Source organism: Cynocephalus volans, chromosome 1, assembly GCF_027409185.1.
Source record: "Cynocephalus volans isolate mCynVol1 chromosome 1, mCynVol1.pri, whole genome shotgun sequence".
NCBI classification, from domain to species: domain Eukaryota; kingdom Metazoa; phylum Chordata; class Mammalia; order Dermoptera; family Cynocephalidae; genus Cynocephalus; species Cynocephalus volans.
Window position 1 is genome coordinate 75,117,919 of NC_084460.1, and position 23,611 is coordinate 75,141,529.

A 23,611-nucleotide genomic window follows, 5' to 3' on the forward strand; every position below is an offset into this window, starting at 1 on the left:
AGGTGGATGGGTAGCACAGGCATTTAGTGCTAATGTTTTTCCCTCCATCCCCAACTGAAAAAAACATAGAAGGGGAGGAATCAGTTTGCCCAACAAAACCCTAAGAGGAAATCAGCTACGTCAAGATAAAGGCTGAGGCATAAACCAGCAGAGCGTCTGGAGGTAGGCAGACGAGAGCCATGAGGTTCATCCTGCCCGTGGGTTTAATCGCAACCACCCTTGCGATGGTTCCTGTCTGCTTTGACAGGTAGATCTCTCCTCCTGTGCTCCAGTCTCTGTGGGAGGAGGATAAAGGGAAGTTTCTTTACAGCTCAAATTTTTTATCTTTTGCACTCTTAAAGGGAGAAGGTGTTCCGCGTGAAGCCCCAAGATGAAAAACAAGCAAACATCATAAAGGACTTGGCCAAAACTAGTGAGGTAAATCATGTAGGGGGATAGTTATCTTTTCTTTCTTTCTGTTCCCTAAAAGCTGTTTCTTTTTTATTTTATTTTTAATGCCCACAAAAGGGAAACAGCAGGAGCTACCTGGATGATTCAGTTAATGGCCAATACTTTGTTTTTGTGTGTGTTTTTGTTTTCCCAGCTACCCCTTCTGTTTTTCCTCCCAAAAGCTTTGCAAACAACAGCTTTTTCTAGGTAAAACTGTAAAATAAGTAGGCATTTTTGACACCTTTAGCAGGACTCTTCGCGCTCTCTGCTGGTGCCTTGCCCTATGCATTCTCCCCTCTCCCATCCTGATCTCCATGGGTGGCACAATTTGTTAAAGTACTAAGGATAATGTCCTTCCCAAGAAGGGGATGTTTTAAAGGAGACTCTTAGATCGTTCCTTTGAAATCCAAAGGGCTAAGACAGTCACTTTATCATTTATTCAGCTGCTCCTCTACACAAGGCACATTGGGCCAGCCGCCTTACATACGTCATTTCAAATTCTCCAACAGATTTGCAATGGCTGGCTCATAAGTCAACTTCAGAAGAACTGGAGTTCAAAGACAATAAATTGAATGACCAAGACTACACATCAGATTTAAACCAGAACCAAATCTGGGATTTATTCTAGTCACACACACTCTTATCTCCACATCAAATCAGTCAAAAGTCCTGACTATTCTAATTTGGAATGTTTCTCAAATCCATGCTTTTCTCTCCATTCTGATACCACTGCCATGTTCGTGTCCACTCTATCTCTTACTGGGACGATTTCAACAGTCCCTTAACTAGCACCCAGGGTTTTAGTCCTGCCTCTCACAAAGTTAAGTCTGTACTGCAACCTCCTTGCTGTCTCTAAAACTAGACAGGTACATTCTTCCATCCAAAGTTCATATGGGAGGCAACCTAGTATGGAAACAGTATGTTCTTCAGAGCCAAATGCTGAGGCTCAAATCCCAGCTCTGCTCTAGCTCTGTGGCTTTAGTCCAGTTACTGAACCTCTCTGGATTTCAATTTCCTCCTCTGTAAAAAGGGGATAATAATCACACTACTGCCTAAGGTTGTTAAAAGCCTAAATAAGCTTTGGGTGGCACTTAGAAGCAGGCCTGGCTGTGATAAGCACCACAGAAGCATTTCCTGTTGGCACTGGTGTGGCAAAGTCCTTCATGATCTGCCAAATCACCAGAGTCTAAGTTTCCTGCCCCGCACCTTCTTTCTCACCCTTCAAGATCCATAAACACCAAAAACTCACCCACCTTGGCCCTGTATACCTTTTCTCATGAGGAATGTGTTTCTCTCTTTACCTGGCTAAGTCCTACTTATTCAAGACCCAGCTCAGACAGTGTCTCCAGCAGGAAGTCTTCTCTGTCCATTGACTCTCATGGCCCATTTGGGTTGCTCCTTGTGCTCCTGGCACACCCTGTTCCTTCCCCTGGCATGGGTTAACATGTTGGAAACATGCATATATGGCTCTGACACCCACATGAAACCTCTTGCTTCTCATAAGTCCCTTATTAGCCTCTGCAGCCACACACCCAACTCTGTGCCTGGTGCTTAAATAATCATGAAATGTCACCAGGCTCTAAACTCTTGCTCCGCATTACCCTGCTAGAACAAAGAAGTTGCTGTTATAATAAGATGACCCTGCCTAACTTGCCTTTAAGTCACACTGCATCTCTCATATGTCCAACTTATGCTGTAGCTTTTTGACATATGGGTTTGTTCATAGCAGCCTCGTATTGCCTCATAATTGATTGACCTAAAGATAGACAGGAATTCAACCAGGCAGACTTATACACACCCACGAGCTTGGTGTGATGGGTGGAAATTGAGCATTTCCTTCACATCTCCCAGGTTGGGGACTTGTACTTCATTTGGTTTCACAATTGAGTATAATTTTGAAGAACCACAAGAACCAGAATCTTCTTAAAGTTGTTTTAACCTAAATGTTATCCTTCTGGGCTTATACACCACATTTCTGAAATTCTCAGCTAGGGGTAGAAAAAGAAAAGAAAATCAGCCTGTGTAAAATGCCTGCATGTCTCAGACCCATTTCACAATCTTCACAATGCCCCCATGGAGTTTCACTAGTCTCATTTTTCAGAAGAGAGGTCTGGTAGTCAAGGATTCTTAGTAACTTGTCCAAGGACATATTGCTAGAAAAATGACAGGGTGAAGAGACTATGCCTTCTGTTGTTAAATTCCTTCCAGGAATTCCAGAGTTTACAGGAATATCGGGTTTTGAAGTCTGACTTGGGGGTTAGGGAGGGTGGGCAAGGGAGACAAGCATTTAATCTAAGTTCCCAATTAGAACCAGATGTTGTGGCTAAATCAATTGTGAAATAATCCCATTTAACCACACATTGTGGGAGCAAACAGATTAACAAAAAGAGCTGTTCATCCTTTTTTGCATTGATAGATACAATGTCCTGGAAAAGTGATCAATACAAATAAATGGTTTCTTTCACACTCCCTAATAATAAACAGTTTTTAAATATATTTGCAAAAATCTCATGAGCATAATAAAAGGTCCATTCCTTAGTCATGCTAAATCCCAAATTCCACTCATGGTGTATAACATATGGTCATTTCTTAATAAGTATGTGTTGGGTGAACACATAAATGATGGTGACTAAGACTGAACTTACATCTGCAGCTTGACTTCTGGTATCCAGATTCCATCCACCATGTAGCTGCTAACATGACCGTGGATTTCCAAGTTGGTGGGAAGGAATCCCAATCTGTCCAGTCTGCCTTGGATCTAAATAAAATGCACTATGAGTAAGTCCTATGCAAATATTCAAATGTGATGGATACTCAAAGTTTTGGGACCTTGAAATGAAAGGTAAGCATTACAAGGGAGGTATTTTTAAATTGGGCCAAAAAAAGAAAAAAAAAAAAGGAGAAGGAAACTAAACATTATGAGCCATCTGCTTATGCTAAGGTTCAAATGATGTCTTGATTCTGTCATCTAAAAAACAATCATCCCACTCTACATAACCCCTGGTCACTTTGCCTCTTGGTTCACTGTATAGCCAAGCATCTCAAATGTGTGCTTTGGTTGTTACACTCCTCACTTTACTTCATTAATGCAGACCTGATATCGATTGATTCTTATGACCAACTAATTCTTACAAAGTGTGCAGCCCAAGCTAAAATAAAATAGTGCTGTGCCAAATTTTATGCAATTTGGCTAGGACAGCAGGGTAAAAAATAAAGTATTATGTTTTCTTTAATATCTCTGTAACATAGACAAAAAAGCTAACTGCTTGACATGAGCATGAATAGCGGAGTAAATCACTGCAAGACACCTAGGCAGGTGGCTAACATCCTTCCATTTTGTCAATAATGCACATCAGCCCTTTCTCCTCTTTGACCCTCTGGACCTCTCCTGTCCCAAAACAATTCTGACTCAACTAGAGGTCTAAATCCAGATTCCCATAGATAGTATTTTTTTCATTTTGTCTTTTGCCAAGATTGTTTCTTACTATCTATATCAACAACCAAAGTGTTAAACTACCTATAAAAATTAGTTTTATCTAATTAAGACATGATTTTTAGAAATTGGCCCAAATTAGCCACATAATTAGATATTACCTTCCTCAGAAATATAAATATGTAAAGTGGCCTGTGCAGACAAGAACTATGTAAAATCTTGTCTCCGAGTACTAATTAAATAGATAATTTTATTTGCATATTAATTATATGTTACTTGGTGCCAGTCAGTAACAGAAGAGGATTCTGAGAAAAGAAACATCTGGTTGGACCCAGGCACCAGGCTGAATAAAACCATATTAAGAGGCTGGTTTGACACAATGATTTACTTAGACACCCTTCATTAGACAGTGCACATAAACCACTATTTAGTTTAAGGCAACTGCATGTGATATTTTTTATATTTTCAGAAAATTAAATTACTAAGCCAGATTTGATTTTAAAGTAGCATGCCTGCTCCCTTTGTATTTACATTTTTACAAAATCATTAAAGGACAAGTCCAAAAAACAAACAACTTGTATATACTAACAAACCCAAACAGACTGGGAACAAATGTCAAAAGAAAAGCACATCTATTGGGCTGAGCCTCAAGGCAGATGCCATATTTAGATTCACCAGTTAAATACCCTTGTGTTTTTACTAATTTTTTTTTTTGCATTTTAGATAGTCAATCTTTAACATTGTCTTCTCTTTGATCAAAGTTAAACTTAGAAAATAAAAACTCATTAATGAAAGGTAATTCAGAAAATAAGTATTAATACAATAATAAAACTCAAATGGTACAATTACATAAAGTCTTATTAAGATCCACATAAGACTACATGGGAAATGCAAAAGAAATATATGCCAAACTGACACGGTGATAATCAACGCTTCATATTAATGTCTAACTACCTAATAATGTTCAGTCAGACACAAATTCATATTCCAAGTATACTCACAGTCCTATGAAATAAGTGTTTCAATCAAACAAATCATTCTAGTGTGTCATCCCATTCATTTTTCCTCCTGTGCCACATTTTTATGTATTACTTGCCCAAGAGTATAACTTGTATGTTAGTCCTGCTGCAGATATTGATGACACTGGTCGTGGTGATAGGTATGAAAGTGGCTTCTGGAGCAAGGCTGTCTGGGTCCAGTCCATTCAAACCATGCAGTAGGTATTTAATGTTGACAATTTATTAACTTCTCTCAACCTCATTTACCTCATCTGTAAAATGGACATAATAATGGAACCTACTTCACAAGGGTTTCGTGAAGATTAACTGGGACCATGAAGTCACTCTTTCCCTGGTTCCTTTACTTCTATTAATGTTGGTAAATGAAGGTTACTTTTATATATGCTCACATGAGTGTGCACACACACAAACCCTCCCCCCCAGACACACACACAGTGCAACAGGGGATAACTAGAGGCTATCCCCATATGCTCTCTTTCCCTCCTAATGAATAAATTAATGCCTTAAAGTTTTTTTATCCAACACAGTGGCATGCCTCGAACACTGGGAAATTCAAGTCACTAAGTGCAGAATTTGATGCATGATAACCCAATTAGGGAATTACAAATCAGATCTTGTGGAAACCTGAAAACATGCTTTCTGAATAGCCCCCATTCTGCTGTAATGTGGCCATCAGGAGAGTCAAGACCAGTTTATAAGGTTCCCTAACACTGACTCTGCCACCCCGAAACATCCTTCGCCACTGCACATACACACACACACACACACACACACACACACACACACACACACACACACACACACACACACACACACACACACACACACACACACACACACACACACACACACACACACACACACACACACACACACCAGAACCTATGGTAGTCATCTACACTGGCCCACAGTTCTCCAGTCCTTCTTTGTTACTCTCTAAAAGCAAGAGAGAGAGGGATCCTTGAAATTTTTGAAGGAGTATTCATCTTGCCTCTTCTCTATACCTCTTACCTGCTGCCTGACCTTGGGAGACAGGCTTCCATGACAGCTGGTGGATTGGGCAAACCTCGCACAAGCCTCTGAGGACTAAGAAGAGTACAGGTCTGATGGCAATACCCACGGATTTCACTCTCGTGGTGGAGACACTGTTGTAGAATGGTTCACACCTGGGGTACTGAAGTCAGACTTCTGTGGGTTTGAATCCCAATTCTTGTATTTTACCAGTCATGTTAATTTTGGAAATCGACCTAATCTCCATAAAAATGGGAGTGATAATGGTACCCAGTTAATAGTTTGATGTGATAAAATGCAAATACAGTGCTGAGCAGAGTGCCTGGCATATAAAAAAAACCTCAATAAACATTAGCCATTTGCATTATTGAATTCCCAGTGATATTTATCTTCACCTATATTTAAGGATTTTTTTTAACAAATTAGGCAAATCTTGGACCACTAAAATAATATTTGAGAGAAAGTAATTTGGTTTCATCTGCTTAAGCCTGGCTGCCGGTTACTGAAAGTCTCATGAAAATAACATCTGGCCCTAGTTCTTAATTTCCAGCCTTAGGCTTAATTTCTAGTCCCTATCAGCAACAATCTGGCACCATTCTGATGTCCTCACGCAGCTGCATTTGAGGAAAGGTCGTATTTCAGCTTACGCAATTTTTTTTTTCTTTTTGGCTGCTGCTGTTATTACAAGAGCTAAATTGATGTGTAGCTCTGGGACCATAAAATTTCTCTTTTGCCTGGTTTCTCTTCTTTCGTTAATGCAGGTGAAGCAAAAGCCATATGCCCTCTTTAGGGCTTAAAGCAATTAATTGTCTGTAGTGACCACCCAAAATATCATTTCAAACCTCCTCAGACTTCCTTTGAGTTTTAGTGCAACATGCTCCACCTGATTCCAAAATTGTTATCACAAATTTATTTTCTCAGAAATCCCAGATTCATAAGTCAAAAGCAAAACATACAGTTAGTTAGATAATAATGTACATAATGACGTGCTTGTCAGTGCTGCTAATGGGAATCAATATTCATGAGCAGTACTTGGTCCCATGCGCTAAATAAGCTCTAATTAGGAGTATACCATGATGGTGTTCCTCGTCAGAACTCAGATCAGTCAGTTCATCTGTAAGGAGAAACCAACAAAGTAGTGTGGAGCTCTGCAGTGTCACAGCTCGTTATCATAAGAAATTGAAGAAATCAGAGAGTCAAGCAGCTACATACTGTCAGAGCCTGGTTTAGAGATGTGTTGAGTCTGTACAGTGGTTGTCAACTCTGTGACTCCACTACTTTTCTTGGGTTCACTGGGTGCCTAAGCATGCCAATAACTTCCCATATTTCACTTCATTTTGTCCTCACCTCAGTCCTGGCTGGTATATTTGGTCCCACTGTAAAACTGAAAACTGAGACTCAGAGAGATGATCAAACTGCTCAAGATCACATTAAGTATCAAGTAGCCATACTGGGGTTGAAACCCAAGAATGTTTGACCGCAGGCCACTGCTAAGTACCTGCTTCCATTGTTATTACTGTTACTGTAATTGAAGTTTCTCCCAGCTCTCGAAGTGTGAAATTATAAGGGATGGTCTGTAGATTTGTACATAAAATATCCATTGTTGCCTGTGTTGTGTGTACGTGAATGTGTGTGTGCTTCAGGAAGGATGAGGAGTATTGCAGCAGTATAATACAAGACACGTGTGTAATGTTAAATATTCTAGTAGCCACATTAAAAGAGTAAAAAGCAACAGGTAAAATTAATTTTAGCAATATATTGTATCTAGTCTAATATATCCAAAATACTGTTATTTCAACATAGAATCAATATAAAACTCATTAGTGAGATATTTTACATAATTTTTTTGCTAAGTTTTCAAAATCCAGTGTATATTTTACACATACAGCGATCTCTATTTTTCAGGCAACCCCTATTTTGAATGCTCTAAAGTCACTGGTGGCTAGTGACTATCATATTAACAGCAAAGTCCTAGATAAATGGGGAGATCAGAAGCGAGACACATGACATGTCTAAAGGAGACAGCTAGAGGAGAATAATGAAGAAAAAGAGCAAACGTGATTAAAGATAGAGGAGAAGGAAGAGAAGGTTTCTGCAATTGAAAGATAACTGTGTTTTTCTTTCCCATGATAAAATGTGTATTTTATCATTCCCCTGTCAAACAGAATCCTGATTCATGATCTACAAGAAGAGATCGAGAAACAGTTTGATGTTAAAGAAGATATGCCCAGTAGGCACAGCTATGCAAAATACAATAACTGGGACAAGGTACAGTATAAAATGCCTATTTTTTTAAAAAAGTGACCCTCAGCATTTGTTTTCATTTAGTTTTCTCTTATTCTAATTCTCAAAATTGGCTTTGCTCTTAAGATTGTGGCTTGGACTGAAAAAATGGTGAACAAGCATCCTGAAATGGTTTCTCGTATTAAAATTGGATCTACTGTTGACGATAATCCACTATACATTCTCAAGGTAAAAATAACTCAAGAACCACTGATTCTTATTATTGTTTGAAAACATAAACTTAAAAGTTAATTTGTAACACAACTGAGCTAATTTTGAAACAAAAAAAGAAGTCTTATCTTTTGAAGAGCATCTAAACTCTAGACCTCCATGCAAGAATAGAAGTGACAGGTGGTTTTTGGTGGAAACAAGAAAGTGTCTAATAAGCATTGGTCAGAGATCACACAGTGGACAAACACAGACAAATGTCTCATCCCACAACTTTATTACAAAAGTTTGTGATGTCCCTGGTGTATAAAATTGTTTTTCACCCATTAAAATTCAGTGAAACTGATAAATGAATGTCATGAGGAGAAATTTAAGCATCATAGACTCATAGGACCCCAGAACAGCACATAAGGCTTTTCAACACCACAGTGACGGGGGATTCCCTTTTGTAGCAGAGCTGATGATGGCCCTTCGGCTGCTACTGGATTTTTGTACATCCCTTTATAACTGGGAAGCCCACCCTTACCCTGAACCCACATCTATTCACTGTCTCCAACCACCTAAAACAAATCTAAATTCTCTTCAAAATCAGTCTTTCAAATATCTGGTACTATTCCTCCTCCCCACTCCAAACATAACACAGAATCTTCTCTACTCCGGGCTAAACATTCCCAGTTTTTGAAACCAGAAAAACAGAAGGAAATGACAGAAACAGAGGTGACTTTATAATCTATTTCTCAAAACATAGGTCGTTAGGAATAAAATTTTAAAAAATAGATAATGATTTTTTTAAAAAACTCTAAAAGTAGCTCTAACACTATGAAAAAAATTTTGAAAAACATAAATGGAATAGATTAAGACTTATGTATAGACATTTAATGATATGTGCCACGGTCCTCCTCAAGAACAAAATGTGCATACACGGTTCTCATTCAACAATAGACAGGGGAAATAATTGCTGTGAGAATATGAATGAGTTATTGTATGACAAGGAATCAATGTGTGAGTTGGTGCAAAATAATATCTCAAGTTTATTTTTAAATAGATCGGAAAAAAGGACGAAAGAAAAAAGGCTATTTTTATGGACTGTGGCATTCATGCACGAGAATGGGTCTCCCCAGCATTCTGCCAGTGGTTTGTCTACCAGGTAAGTGAATCAGAACTCTCACAGTCCTCCTTTGATGTCAAGTCTCCAGCACTTCACTGAGTGGTGACGCCCCTTTCCAAACAAGTACAGTTCCACTCAACGAGGAGAGCCCATATTTGGTGCTGTCAGGGAATAAATGCTCTGGATTTTACTCATCACTGCAGTTTTTACAAAATTGACATCTTCCTTCAAACTTCTTGAACTCCAGCAGAGAGTTTATGAAGCTAAAATAAACTTTATTTGGCTGTAATATGAAAGGTTTTCTATAGTCAAGTATGGAAAATCTGAAACCACCTTCATATTACAACATACAAATTTGACTTTTCTTCAATGAGCTCAAAACATTGAACTTTAGTTCCTGCTTGGATATTTAATTGGTTACACTTGTACTTGAAATTTTCATACTTAAATTTTCTTTCTAAGTGAAAAATAACTCACTTTTTAAAAAATAATAGTTTATTGTGTTGGTTATTTCTCTCACTCTATTGCTGTTGTATTCTGGAGTCCCACTATCTTTTAACTTTCTCTGTCAGTTTTTGCACATAACACACTGATGGAATATGCATGACAACGGTTTTCCAGGCATGGATATTTTCACTAGGAAAGAATGTGCCAGTAGAATTGACTGACTTTATCCCTGCAGTTGTTTTAGCTCTCCCAGCAGAGGACCAAGAGTCCTCCTTCCTCAACCCATAAAGGAATACACATCACATGGCTACCAGAAATATCTTAGCTCCAATAGAGATGTACCTCAAAGAGATTTCCCAAAAGTGGGAAGAGAAATTTTAGTCAGCCACAGAAAGTCCAAATAATTAAAAAACTTTTCAGTAAGATATGAGAAAAAAGTTGATTGGTCAATCTCTAAATTCTTAAGTTTTTAATTAATAAAAAAATGTTTCTTTAATTCTATATATAACTATTTTATGAGTCCTCTTCAATATTTCCATGTTCCTGTGCTTACAGACTCAATCTATATTTACATAAAGGATGTGAGGGAAAGAATTCATTTAAAATAAGTTGTACTGCTAATTTTCCACCTGGCCTCCCTCCTGTAAGATGTATCTTACATTTTTCCTGTAAAATGTATCTTGCATGATGCATTTGAAATGCTACAATTCTCAATAATTAAATGATCCTTTAAAGAACGTGCATTTCAATTAGTGTCATTAGTCTGAATAGGTGAAGTTTTTTGTTTGTTTGCTTCTTTCAGTAATCTATATGGGTCATTTACTTTTGTGCAGTTTAGGAAAAATATGTTAAAATCATGTGACACTGGGCAAACTACTCAAGGAATAGTAGTTATTACTATTATAACCACTGCTTTCCACACCGTAGCTATACTTTACACTAATAGCTTAATTCTTTTCCTACCCCTACAGGCAACCAAAACTTATGGAAAAAACAAAATTATGACCAAACTCTTGGATCGAATGAATTTTTATGTTCTTCCTGTGTTCAACGTTGATGGATATATTTGGTCATGGACAAAGGTACTACTCTGTACTGTCTTATTTACATTAGATGATAGACTTCTTACTGGCTTTAGTACACACTGATTGTTATGCATGAAGTTTAAGGTTTGGATAACTAGGTTAATTACACTTCAGAAAAGTAACTTTTTTAAAATCTCAATTTCAGACTAAGTCAAGAGTGGTTTTCTGGTTGCATAGGTGCTCTTAGAATAATATGAAATTTTTGCTGTTGAAGCTAGCAATGTGGTAAAATGAAATAAAGCAATATTTATAAAGGAAATGTATAATTATATGATATGGCAAAAGCATATTCTACTGAGAATAAAAGTCATTTACAGGCATTATGAAAACATTAATTTCTAAGCAAGAGTCATTGTATTACATCAATTGGGGGCAGAATTTAAGGTGGAATTATTGTATCAAAAAATAAAAGAGAGATACAGACATCTATTTGTCTTTTAACAGGATCTTTTATTGTCCTGCTGTTGCTAAACAATTAATCCTGAACTTTTAGACAGATACTATCACATCAAGTTCTTTTCTGAAAATTATATTCCAACAGTCAAAATTGACCTATATCTGAATCTATAAATGGTAAAAGTTGTAATGAAGTTATAATTTAAATTATAAGTAATTTCAAAACACCATTGATCACTTTCTACATTTTCTAATACTGAGAACTAATCAACAGTCTTAAAAGCCTAACTGAATTATTTCATCAAGGCCTAAGAATATTGATATTAAAAACCATGCTTCTGAAAATATCACAAATTATAAGAAAACAATTTTTTTAATAATAAAAGGCCCCAAGTTAACTGGTTAGGTTTCAAATAAAGCTGTAGGCACCTGGAGAGAGAATCTGAAGTGATCGAATTGAAGAATGCAAATGGGTCTTGTGTAAACACTTCCATCACTCAACCCGGCAGAACCGCATGTGGAGAAAAAATCGTTCCAAGAACCAAAACTCCAAATGCATCGGCACTGACCTCAACAGGAATTTTAATATTTCATGGAACGGTGAGTAGCAGACTTAGTCTCAAGGAAAATTGCTATAAAGAGCATCCAGACACGGAATTTAACTAAACCACCTACTTATTTTAGTAAAAATAGGTATTCTCTGAATGAAGGTTAATTTTTTATCTATAAAATGGAAGATAGTCATCACTGCTATTGAGGTATCATGACTGTTTTGCTGTGTGGGAGGAAGTGGGGAAGGTGGAGTTTATCAACTCATCTCTTACTTAATATATCTAGTTCGCTAAAAATCAGGCACAACCTATACAAAAATTTACGTAATGTGAAGAGAGACCTCAGGTCCCTTCTCTTCCTAGTCTAATAAAAGTTGAGAAATACCGATGGTTAAAACCTACATACAGGTAGTTCTTCAGATGTTTAGTGAGAAGAAACATCCGGGGTAAAGGAAGTGAAAACAATTAATTTCTGTAGACACAAAATAGTAAGCAGGGCCTGCTGCCTCAGGTGCTGCAGTCGCCCACACAAACATGACTTTGTCATTGCACATGTTCAAGGAGAAAGTACCACTACCCAATTCATGTATTTCCTCTTTATCTAATTTTGTTGTAAATATCACCTCAGCTTCTAATGCTATGAATGTGATCTAGTGAATACGCAATAAGCCGCAGTTATCACTAATGGAGCTTCCTGCTGAGGCAGGCTGAAGGACCTCCAGCTAGAGAAGGTAATTCACACCAGTCCCCAGCAGGTTACAGCTGGGGTTGAATTGGAACTGGGTTCTATCTGGCTCCAAGCCCTGGGCTGCTTCTGATGTATTATACCTGTGCCTGTAAGAAAGGAATGAGAAATAAATAAGGCTAAGGATATTCCAGTGGGTTAAGTCCTATTAAAATCTGACATGTGTAAACAAAGTTAGTCTGCAGTAACCATGACACTGGAGACACTGGGCAGCCCTGTAAAACCAGGTGGACAAAATGTTTAAAACATTCTGTGAATCCACATCAGAAGAGGCAGGGGCTGTCCTGATGGGGAGCAGACTGTGGTCTCATCTACCCATGTTCTCTACGGCTTTTCCTGACACCAGTAATCCATGTATGGACAACTATAGGGGCCCAGCACCAGAATCCGAGAGAGAGACAAAAGCTGTTACTGACTTCATTCGAAGCCACCTGCAATCAATCAAGGCTTACATCACCTTCCATTCCTACGCCCAGATGTTATTGTTTCCCGACGGATATACAATAAAACTGCCACCCAACCACGAGGACCTGGTATGTAGAAAAGTCTGTGGTTTACCCATTGACACCACCACTCCTCATTAACTTGGGTTATGTTGAAGGAATTTCACATTTTAATACCAAAAAATAAGAACCAATGAAGTTTGCTATGGAATTAAAATCGTGATCCTTATATTAATTTTTTATTTGATAAAAGTATATAGATAATAAAATCTTTCCATGTGATTCTAAGGAAAAAACCAGTAAGAAGAAATATCTAGGCCATCCCCAGTAGGATTCTATTATTACATAGCTCCTTGTAGAGTATGACATTACCATGGGTAATACTGTAAAACCACACACAACAAAAGCCTAATAGAACAGCGAAGTCGTTTGCTAGTCTTGTCCCCAAGACACCAGATTTAAGGAGATCCATTGTATTTTTATCCTCCTGATCAACTTGGAAGTGATATTATACTACTACCCAAAGAAGGAATGTTTTGAGTGTTTGTGAGGCTTCCTCAGTATGAACAGGCTGATTTCCAAAACACTTATCAATTAAGCATCATTTTCCTTTCTGTGAAAACTGATCTGATCGTGTAAGCTTTAAAAAAAAACCTCTACATATGGGTTTCAATGAATCACAGGAATTGAGACAGTGAATGGATGGATAGAAGGATAAATATTTTGAATTGCTGTGGAAGAAAAGAAATAAAGCAGATAAAGTTCAGTGTCCCAGATCCCATGGTAGGTGGCAAATATAACACATTCAATAAAAGCTGTTGTTCAAACACCACTTCATAAAATTAGATTTTTTTCAGAGGTCCTAATTTTCATTTTGACCTTAGTCGATTGTATTGAGCATAGCAACATTTAATTTTAGTTGGAGCAGAGATCTGAATTAGTCATTACAACCATCTCTGTACATACAACAAAGAAAATACACAAGCAATATGTGGCCCAAAGAGTCATTTATTATAAAATCTAACTGAGAATCTGAGCCCATGAGTTTGATTAGTTTATGCAAAGATTCAACAATGCAATTTCAATTTACTCTTAGGAAAACGATATTATGGATAAAAATACACATATATATACAACAAACCACTCTGAGTAAAACAAGAGTTCTTATACAGCAACTATATTGATGAGAAAAAATTATACCTTGGTTATATACATTATACATGTAGACTAGACTAAAACAAATCTTTAGTTGGAGTACAAATATGTTAGTGACTATATTCCATTAAAATTCATTCTGACAGTCATTCTCAAAACATAAAATGTGGACATGTATTAAACATCACAAAATGCCACTTTGGATGAGAAAACCTAATTGAACAAAACTCTTTTCAAGAGGAGTCAACCACCTATCTGCCCGTGGCATGCTAATGTCAGATAAGCAGACAAGTCCTGTGGCAATATGGGACCTATCAAAGACAAAGGAACGAGAAACATGGGGGGAAATTGGAGAAACTGACTTATCTGAAGCCAAAAAAAAAAAAAATCTCAGAGGAAGAAGAACATATGTTTTTTTTTAAAAAAAGGAATGAGAGAAGAGAAAGGGAAGAAACACAAAATGAGTTACAGCAATACTGTATATAATTGATTTCACATTTAAAAGCATCCTTACAATGAAAACATATTACTGAAAATAAATTTCTCATTTAGCCTTTTATCTTATTTTGATCTTCAAATGCCAAGTAACCAATCAAATTGACTTTTTAAAACCCCAGTAATTAATGGGATTTGCATAGCATTCTATTATTCAGTCTAATTTTGCTTTCTCTCCAGGCCAAAGTTGCAAAGATTGGCACTAATGTTCTAGCGACTCGATATGAAACCTGCTACATCTATGGCCCAATAACATCAACAATTTGTAAGTTTCTCCTATTATTTACTGTGTCCTTTTCCCTATTCTTTTTTATAAATATTAAAGAAAATTATATAACTTATAAATTAGGGTTAGAACATCTGGAATTGCCAATTTAAACTCCACTTTTTACAGGAGATTCTGAATTATATCTGAATCCAGGGGATAGACTCTGCCCTTTTCTTCAGATAAGACTTTTGTAGAAATAAATTATACTGAACTTTTACTAGGTTACAAAGTCAACAGAGATTATTAAATTGAGACATTTACATTAAATTTAATTTATTCACCATCCTGTTCCCAATCCCTATCAACAACATTTTACCCCCGGAAGAACTAATAGTTGATGCAGAGCTTATACTTTTTTTAAACCATTTAACTTTAATTGGACTCTTTCTTACTTGGCTTTGTCCCCATGCAAGCACAGCCTTTTCTTTAGCTCCTGATGAGAAAATCAGTTTCAGCCACTTTGGTCACGTAAAATCAGTTTCTTGTCCTTCTCACCTACACTTTCCCAATATGTTCAACTGAAATCTACATGGTAGACTAAGAAAGGAGATCACAAGGTTCTAGCTCTGTTGCTTTTGTTTTAAATTCCCAGACCACTTCTTCCTCTTCACTATTTTTAGACTTTGGTTGTTGCTGTGTGTTCTTGAATTGTTGGCTTAGATTTCTTGGCCTTGATTTTCTTGTCTCTTATTCTATATACAAGGTTTCTGTAAAGTAAGTAGTTTAGTGTTTGTGGAGGTAGGGCCTCTGCTCTAGCTACTCGGCTGGGGCACTGTTGCTCAAAGGCAGTCACAGATGGTAAGTTAACAAATGGGTATGGTTATGTTCCAATAAAACTTCACTCACAAACACAAGAGGACAGCCATAACTTACTAACCCCACACTGTGAACTAAACAATATCTGCAGTTTTTATTGAGTCTTTCTTATAAGTTGGGCACCAAGCTTAGCCCTTGTTTTTCAGTCTCAGCACTCACAATAACCCTACAATGTGGGCAGTACTATTGCCCAGTTACTAGTAACTGGCAAAGCTGGGACTCATTCCCAGGTTTTAACAAAACCAAAGCCTGTGATCTTGACCACTGCACATACTGCTTTTACATTTGGGTTGAGTAGATGAAATAACCAGACTTCTCTAGTTTCAAGCAACAATCAAAACAATTCATTTGGTTGTCACCAATTAAAGACTCTGGGAAGTAAGACTGTTTTCTGCTTTTATGATGAGCTCTCACTGATCTTAGTTTGGGAATACTTTAGTAAAAATCATCTTTTCTCCAAACAAAGTCCATGCTTCAGTTCTTAGCCCCAAACGTTACACAAAATTCCTAACGAATCTGCTCAAAAGCAAGGATTATACATGCTTTATGTCTCCTCCCAGAACCCAGGACATGTAGCACAGTTCAGGGCATGGAACAACAGCAGAATTAATTTCTGTAAACTGGCTCAATGAGAATGGTGTGGAGCATATCCAAAAGCGATGAATGTGGGTTGAAAGCACATAGGATTGGACCTTATTTAGCCTGCATCACTCTCTAAACCAATGACACCCAACATTTTTCACATGAAGACTGCCTTTTAACTTTTAAAAGTTTCGTGGACAACCCTACTAACCCCAAACACACACTCGTATTTTCATTATACTTTTAGAATCTGTGGATTAAAAAAATAAATAAACCTGTGCGTATGAATCCATGGATTCCTTGCAACAACTCTACCTTGCCAAGCTAAAAGTATAAACTCCAAACAAAAAGTCTATATCCTCAACACTTGCTATGGAATTTGAAAATGCTGGAGTCATTGCATAGTTTCTACGGCCTACTTATTGGAGGCTTTTTTGGTGGAATTGGGAAAATGGTTAAAAACAGACAAGTCCCATTCCTAGAGAACATTCATCAGCATTCTCCTATCAACCAGTCATTGTTAAAGTGCTGAAGAGAAAGTATACTGACACAGACAATCTGGAGCATCCCAACAGATCTTGCTATAACATAGCCATGCTGGAGGGTCATTACACATACAGGTAGATGACAAGATTTCAAAATAGAAAATATATACCCAGTTACATGAGCAGACAAAAAGTGAGCAAAGTAAAGAACAAGAGGACAGACTACAACACCAGTTTAAAATGACAGTCTACTTAGTGGAAACAGCAGGCAGGGTAAGCCACTCACACATCACGTCAGACCAACGCCTCTGAGCAGGAAAAACACATAGCTATTCTTGAAAGAAAAAAACAAAGATTCCAAAGAGTAACAAACCTTACAAAAGGCAATTAGAGCATCAAAGAATTACCCGTGTGTGTGTGTGTGTGTGTGTGTGTGTGTGTGTGTGTGTGTGTGTGTGTGTGTGTGTGTGTGTGTGTGTGTGTGTCTGCCATGTGTAACTTCCAGATGGGAGGATAAGTCAGGTGGGGATACTATTCTGTTTAACTGTGTAGCAACATTCTAAATGTTTTGATTTTGTTGTATTATAACATTTTTAAAGAAACTGAGATTTGGAAAGAATTCCCTCTTCCATACTAGGCTGCAGTAGCTTTATAGACATTCAAAATTTCTAGGAGTGACTGCTTTAATAAAGCATCTGTTTGAATGTTAATCAGACATTCATGAGAAGCAGAGGGTAGCAAAATGGTTGACTTGGAAAGAATAGAAAATAAATTTACCCCATAATTAAAGTCCAGTCATACCAGTATCCTGTCACTTAAAAAGTCCCAGGATTTGGGAAAAGCACCTAATATTTGCCAATAATTCTCTCTTTGATTTGAAGAAGGACTGAAGGAGCATTTTCCAAACCCAAATTATGGAGAGATTTCTGACGTTCAGAAAAAAATAAATATAAGTTTGAGATGTGAACTTAAGAAGCAAATATATCACATAAGTTAAAATCACAAATTTCAAAACCAGTGGAAAACCTAGGAGATGATCAAATTCATGGTTCTCAAGCCTGACTTCCCCTTTAAAATACATGGATGACCAGGCCTTCCCCGAGGGACTCTGATTCCATCGGTCTGGGGTGGAACTCAGGTACTCACCTTTTGAAGTATCCAAAGTGATTCTAAGATGAAACTAGGGTTGAGAACCATGGATCTAGGCAAAACTCCTCATTTACAGGCTGTGAAATTGAGACACAGAAAGATTTTATCACTTTAGAACTGAACAGTAACAAAAATCAGTATTCTGGACTAGAGTCAAAATGATATGCCAGTATTTTGTCCGAAAGCAACAATAAATAGATAACACATAAATTTAAATAATGATGCTAAAAGATTGTGAAATGTATACATTTGGATATTAACAGCATATCCAATCTTTTACCATCGCAGAAATAACAGAACATAGTACCTAGTGAGCAAGAATGGTTATTTGAATTGATAGAAACCAGGTAGCTCACATCACCAATAACACATCTATCTGTGAATCACAACATGAATTAAAAAGTTAATTTCAAACTGCCTTTCTTGTTGCTTTGTCCATGCACCAAAATTGCTAGATCTGCTCCTTGTTCTCACCCAGTGCTCTTTTTCATACTCTAAATCACTCTACATCTTGAGAAGGAGAAAGTTAAAAACTTGAATTTGTAGCTCATGACACCCAATCTCTACCTCCTAACAGACATTCAAACTGAGATTACAATAAGGGATAACAGAAGCACAGACAAAATATCTCTATTTATGCCCATGTACCTCTGGCTTCAGCTCTTTCTTCAAATAGAATTTTTCACTTAGTGTTGATATGAAAGTGCATGTTATTATGTTTAATGCATGTCAATAATACATTTTTTTAAATATATAATTTTCTAGAAAACACTGTATCAAGTAGGCAGCAAAAGCAGTTCACTTTAAATCACCAGTATCACTTTATGTGGATTCCTTTGGGCTGAAACCAGATTCTTAGTTTAGTACAGTTTCATTTAGATTTGGATTATATTATAGTAATTTCCTTGCACCTAATATTGTGCTTTGAAAGGAGTACAAAAATTTTTTTTTCAAATGTTGATATATAAAAAATATCTTGTCAACAAAAAAAAGTTAACTTGTAGAACTCAGTGAAGACAGTTTTTATTGGGTAGACTATAGATTGGCATAGGATAGGTAATTCACTGCAATGGTTAACTCATAAGATACACAGCCTGAGTTTGAATCCTGAGCTCACAGGCTCCACAAATTCCCTGTATCTTTTGGCCCTGTAGAGTTTTTTGGCGCTTTTTTTTTTTCCATTCCCTTGGCTTGCCTGTCTTTGAACTCTCCTGGTTCTCCTCCCCTTCCTCCTTTTCTACTCTGTCTCTGATGAATGCCTCTACAAGTAGACATTTTCAAAAAAATAGGGTAAAATGTAGAGATACTTCCCAAGGTTCTCTCTTCTGGTCCCTCCTCTTCTTTCTGACTCTTTCCTCACCAGGAGGTGCTCTCTGTACCCACAGGCTGCAGCTGCCCATTTGCCACCTAGAGGCATCAGGCAGCCCTGCATTCACCATGCAGCAGGTGTCAGTAGAGACTGGTGAGAGCCCAGAGGCACTAAGCAAATTAACCAGACCAAAATATCTCTACAACGGCTCTGACAACTTAATGTTTATTTTTTTCAAAAATCATAAGCCACAAAAGTAAGCCAGGACCTGCATGCTAAACCTAAACAGCGACTGCCTGATAAAATAGAAGATTTGGGATTTAACATAATAGCCAAAATGTCCAGAATATAATCAAAAATCACTTGTCACACTAAAAATGAGAAAAATTAGAGTTTGAATGTGAAAAGACAAGGAACAGATGCCAACACTCAGATGATTTAGATGTTGGAATTATGTGAGAAGAATTTCAAAGTCACCATCATAAAAAATGCTTCAACAAGCAATTACAGATGGCTTTGAAACAGATGAAGAAATAGAAAATATTGCCAAAGAAATACAAGATATAATAAGGAACAAAATGGAAATTATAGAACTGAACAAATGCAGTAATCTCAATCTCACTGGAGGGGCTCAGTAGCAGAATGAATATGACAAAGGGTGGATCAGTGAACTCAGAGATAAAACAATAGAATTCATCCATCTGATGAGAGAAAACAAACTGAAAAAAATGAGCAGAACCTGAGGGCCTACAGCACAATGACAAAAGATCCAACACTTGTTTCATCAAGGTCCAAGAAGGAGAGGATAAAGAGAGTGGAGCTGGGGAAAAAAGAAATGTTTGAAGAAATAAAATCTGAAATTTCCTAAATTTGGCAAAGACATAAACCAACATACTCAAGAAGCTGAGTGAAACCCAAACAGGATAAACCCAAAGAAACTCACATCAAGACACATCATAATTAAACTTCTAAAAACCAAAGACTAAGAAATAAATCTTGAAAGCAACCACAGAGAAACCACCTGGAGGACAAAAACTATTCAAATGACAGCAGATTTCTCACTTGAAACCATGGCAGTCAAAGGGAAGTGGTATTTTTTCAAGTGCTGAAAGGAAAGATCTACCAACCCCAAATCCTATACCCAGCAAAAATACCTTCAGAAATGAAGGGGAAATGACATTCTCAGACAAAGGTAAACTATGGGAATTTGTCACCTGCAGACCTACCATTAAACAATGGCTAGAGAAAGCTCTCTGAACAAGAAGGAAATAATAACAATAGAAGGCTAGGAACTGCAGAAAAGAAGAATGTATTAAGTATTAACTAATTGATTAATAGACTATCCTCTCATGATGATTGAATCAAAAATTATAACTCCATTTGATTTGATGCTCAATGTATATAGAGACAATTGCTTTTAAGAAGTTGTTAGGGAAAAAGGACCTAAATGGAAGTGAGTTTTCTTTACCACACTTGACGTGGTAAAACATCTACACCAGTAGACTGTGATAAGTTACATATGTATATTATAGTACCTGGAGCAACCACCAAGAAAACTATACAAGTGATATACTCAAAGAAACCAAAAATAAATCAAAATGGAATTCTAAAAATGTTTATGCAACCAAGAGGAAGGCAAAAACGACAAATAAAGGAATGAAAATCAGAGAGAACAAAAATTAAGTAATGGCAGACTTAAGTTATATCGATAATTTACCTAAATACACTAATTAAAAGACGGATTGGCAAAGTGGATCAAATCATGATTCATCAATATGCTACCTATCAGAAACTCATTTCAAATATATCAACATAGGGTGAAATGAAAAGGATAGAAAATATATGCAAACATTAACAAAAAGAAAGGAAGAGTGGCTAAATTAACTGTCAGATAAAATAAATTTTAGAGCAAAGGAATTACAAGTGACAAAGAGACATTAATAATGATATAATGATCAATTTATCAAGAAAATCATGATCGTAAATGTGTGCACACCAGTTTCACCCATGATGCTTCTGTCAGTAATTTCAAAACTCATTTTCCCATGCTCCTTCCTGAGTGTCTGATTGATGACAAACATCAATCTTTGTCTTCTTTTGCCCTTTCTTCTCCCTCTCCCAACTCTCTGAGTTCCTGTTTCTGTTAACAATGGGCTGCTTTTTCTGGCCACGGAGACTGAAACTTCAATCATTTTTATCACATTCTGTGATTCTTCCATTCCAATGTTTCTTAGAGCCCCTCAGTCCTGTTCCCAGTGTGGTGACCCTACCCAAGTTCAGGCTCCACTTCACAATACCTCCTAGCTGGTCTCTACTCTTTCCAATCCAGATTCACTGTCCTAAAGTGCTAAAATGGCTTATTGACTCCCAGACAAAATCTAAACACCTGGTCCTGACTTACAAGGTTTGCCCACACCATTTCACTACTCCCTCTGCTGCAGTCCAACTGGATGGCACTGGTCCCTAAAAATGCCTCCATGCTTTTCCATCCCTGTAGTTCTCTGGCTAGAAAGCCTTCCTTCCATCTTCACCTGGAAAAATACTAGCCTTTTTTAAAGGCTGTCCTCAAATGCCACCTCCATTATGAATGCAGTATTGGAGCAGGTGTTGGGCGTGAAATGCCATTCTCTTCACCAAGCATAATCTCTCTTTTCCTTTAAATTGTCATATAGTGTATCTTTCCTACAGTACTGCGCATATTTTGCATTGTCTCTATTGATTTGCACCTTGACTTCTCTCCCCTACATTGTAAGTTCCCAAAGACGCTAGTAGCATCTTCTTCACCTCATACCCTGTACCCCCACCCCCTCCAGTGCCAAGTAAAGTATATTGTGCATATTAAAGGTTTTAATAATATTTGTTAAATAACCCTATCTCCTTCCACCAAAATATTCCTTCTCTCTTTCTTTTTTCATCAGTTTTGAATTCTTATCTTTTAAACCTAAAAATGTTAATATCAATTAAACTCATTACTTGTCCTAGAACATAAATGATTTTATGTACAAAAAAATATTTTGCTACATAAAGTAAAATATACATAAATGCATTTATAGTAAGTATATGCCCTTGTATGTGTATATAACCACTAGAAGTGTGCATACATATAGATGTCTTATATGTATATAACCTCCAGATGTATGTTTATATTTCTAATCTTTTTACCAAATAATAACATATCTAGCAAAATAGTGTAAAATTGACATGGAAAATTTGGATTAGGGGATGAAATGTCCTTAAAATAATGGATTTAAGCTCTCTTGGTCTTCTAACTATAAAATAGTTTACTCTAGTAACATGAATAGCAAGAGGCTTAAACTATTAGAAAGAACGCAGCTTTGTAGAGCTTGTGTCTGTAGTTTTCCTCGGTGGTTTTCAATGACCAGCAATGACTTCTTAGCTGGTTTCCTCAGCTGCTTGCACTTGCTTGGAACACTTCCATCTGCAACAATGTGAGCCCAGGAGATGAAATCAGTTTAGTACTGGCCCAACCAAAACGTAATTTTTAAAATGCAGCATGTATTTTAAATGTATGGTGTATTCCAAAGTCATGATTATGTTTTACTACACACTCTGTACTATTAAGACCACTACTCTTATTCATTACTGCAATTAACTGTACACATAATTGTTTTTTATTGCTAATTTTACACCAGTGACTTTCATTTCAAGAAAAACATTAGCATTTATCTCTAATTAAATATTTACTGCTTATGTTTTGCAGACCCAACATCAGGTTCTTCTTTAGACTGGGCTTACAACCTGGGAATCAAACACACATTTGCCTTTGACCTCCGAGATAAAGGCTATTTTGGTTTTCTCCTTCCAGAATCTCAGATAAAGCCAACCTGTAAAGAGACCATGCTAGCTGTCAAATTTATTGCCAAGTATATCCTCAAGCATGCTTCCTAAAGAATTGTCCTCCGTTAGGAATAAGCCAGTTAATCTTTTTTGTGTGTGCCCTTCACCAGAAAGTCAATCTTCAAATATCCTAGATGCAGCTTTCACACCACCTGAATAGGTTCTCCTCTTGCTCACTTAAGTCCTGTGTTATTTCTTTTTATTTACTCTCAGTAGCACCCTAACAAAGTAGCTTTAAGTGAAGCCTTTTAACTAGCTTTCTTTGCTCCAAATAAGTTTGAACTCAGCAGAAACCATTATTCTGAGTACTTTGAAAAGTGGTATACAGGGGGCACAAAAAAGAAGTGAAAACCTTCACTTTCTCTAGAATCAGATT

At 37.0% G+C, this 23,611-nt stretch overlaps 1 protein-coding gene across 1 annotated transcript; it reads left to right on the plus strand.

The window, feature by feature from the left end:
- Window positions 1-179: 179 nt before the first annotated feature.
- On the plus strand, window positions 180-23,286 carry CPA3 (carboxypeptidase A3). The gene is made up of 11 exons (XM_063077422.1): window positions 180-247; window positions 342-417; window positions 3,083-3,207; window positions 8,058-8,160; window positions 8,263-8,364; window positions 9,389-9,490; window positions 10,870-10,980; window positions 11,889-11,982; window positions 13,009-13,208; window positions 14,949-15,033; window positions 23,099-23,286. The coding sequence occupies exons 1-11, from the start codon at window positions 180-182 to the stop codon at window positions 23,284-23,286; spliced, it is 1,254 nt and encodes a 417-aa protein (XP_062933492.1).
- The last annotated feature ends 325 nt before the right edge of the window (window positions 23,287-23,611 follow it).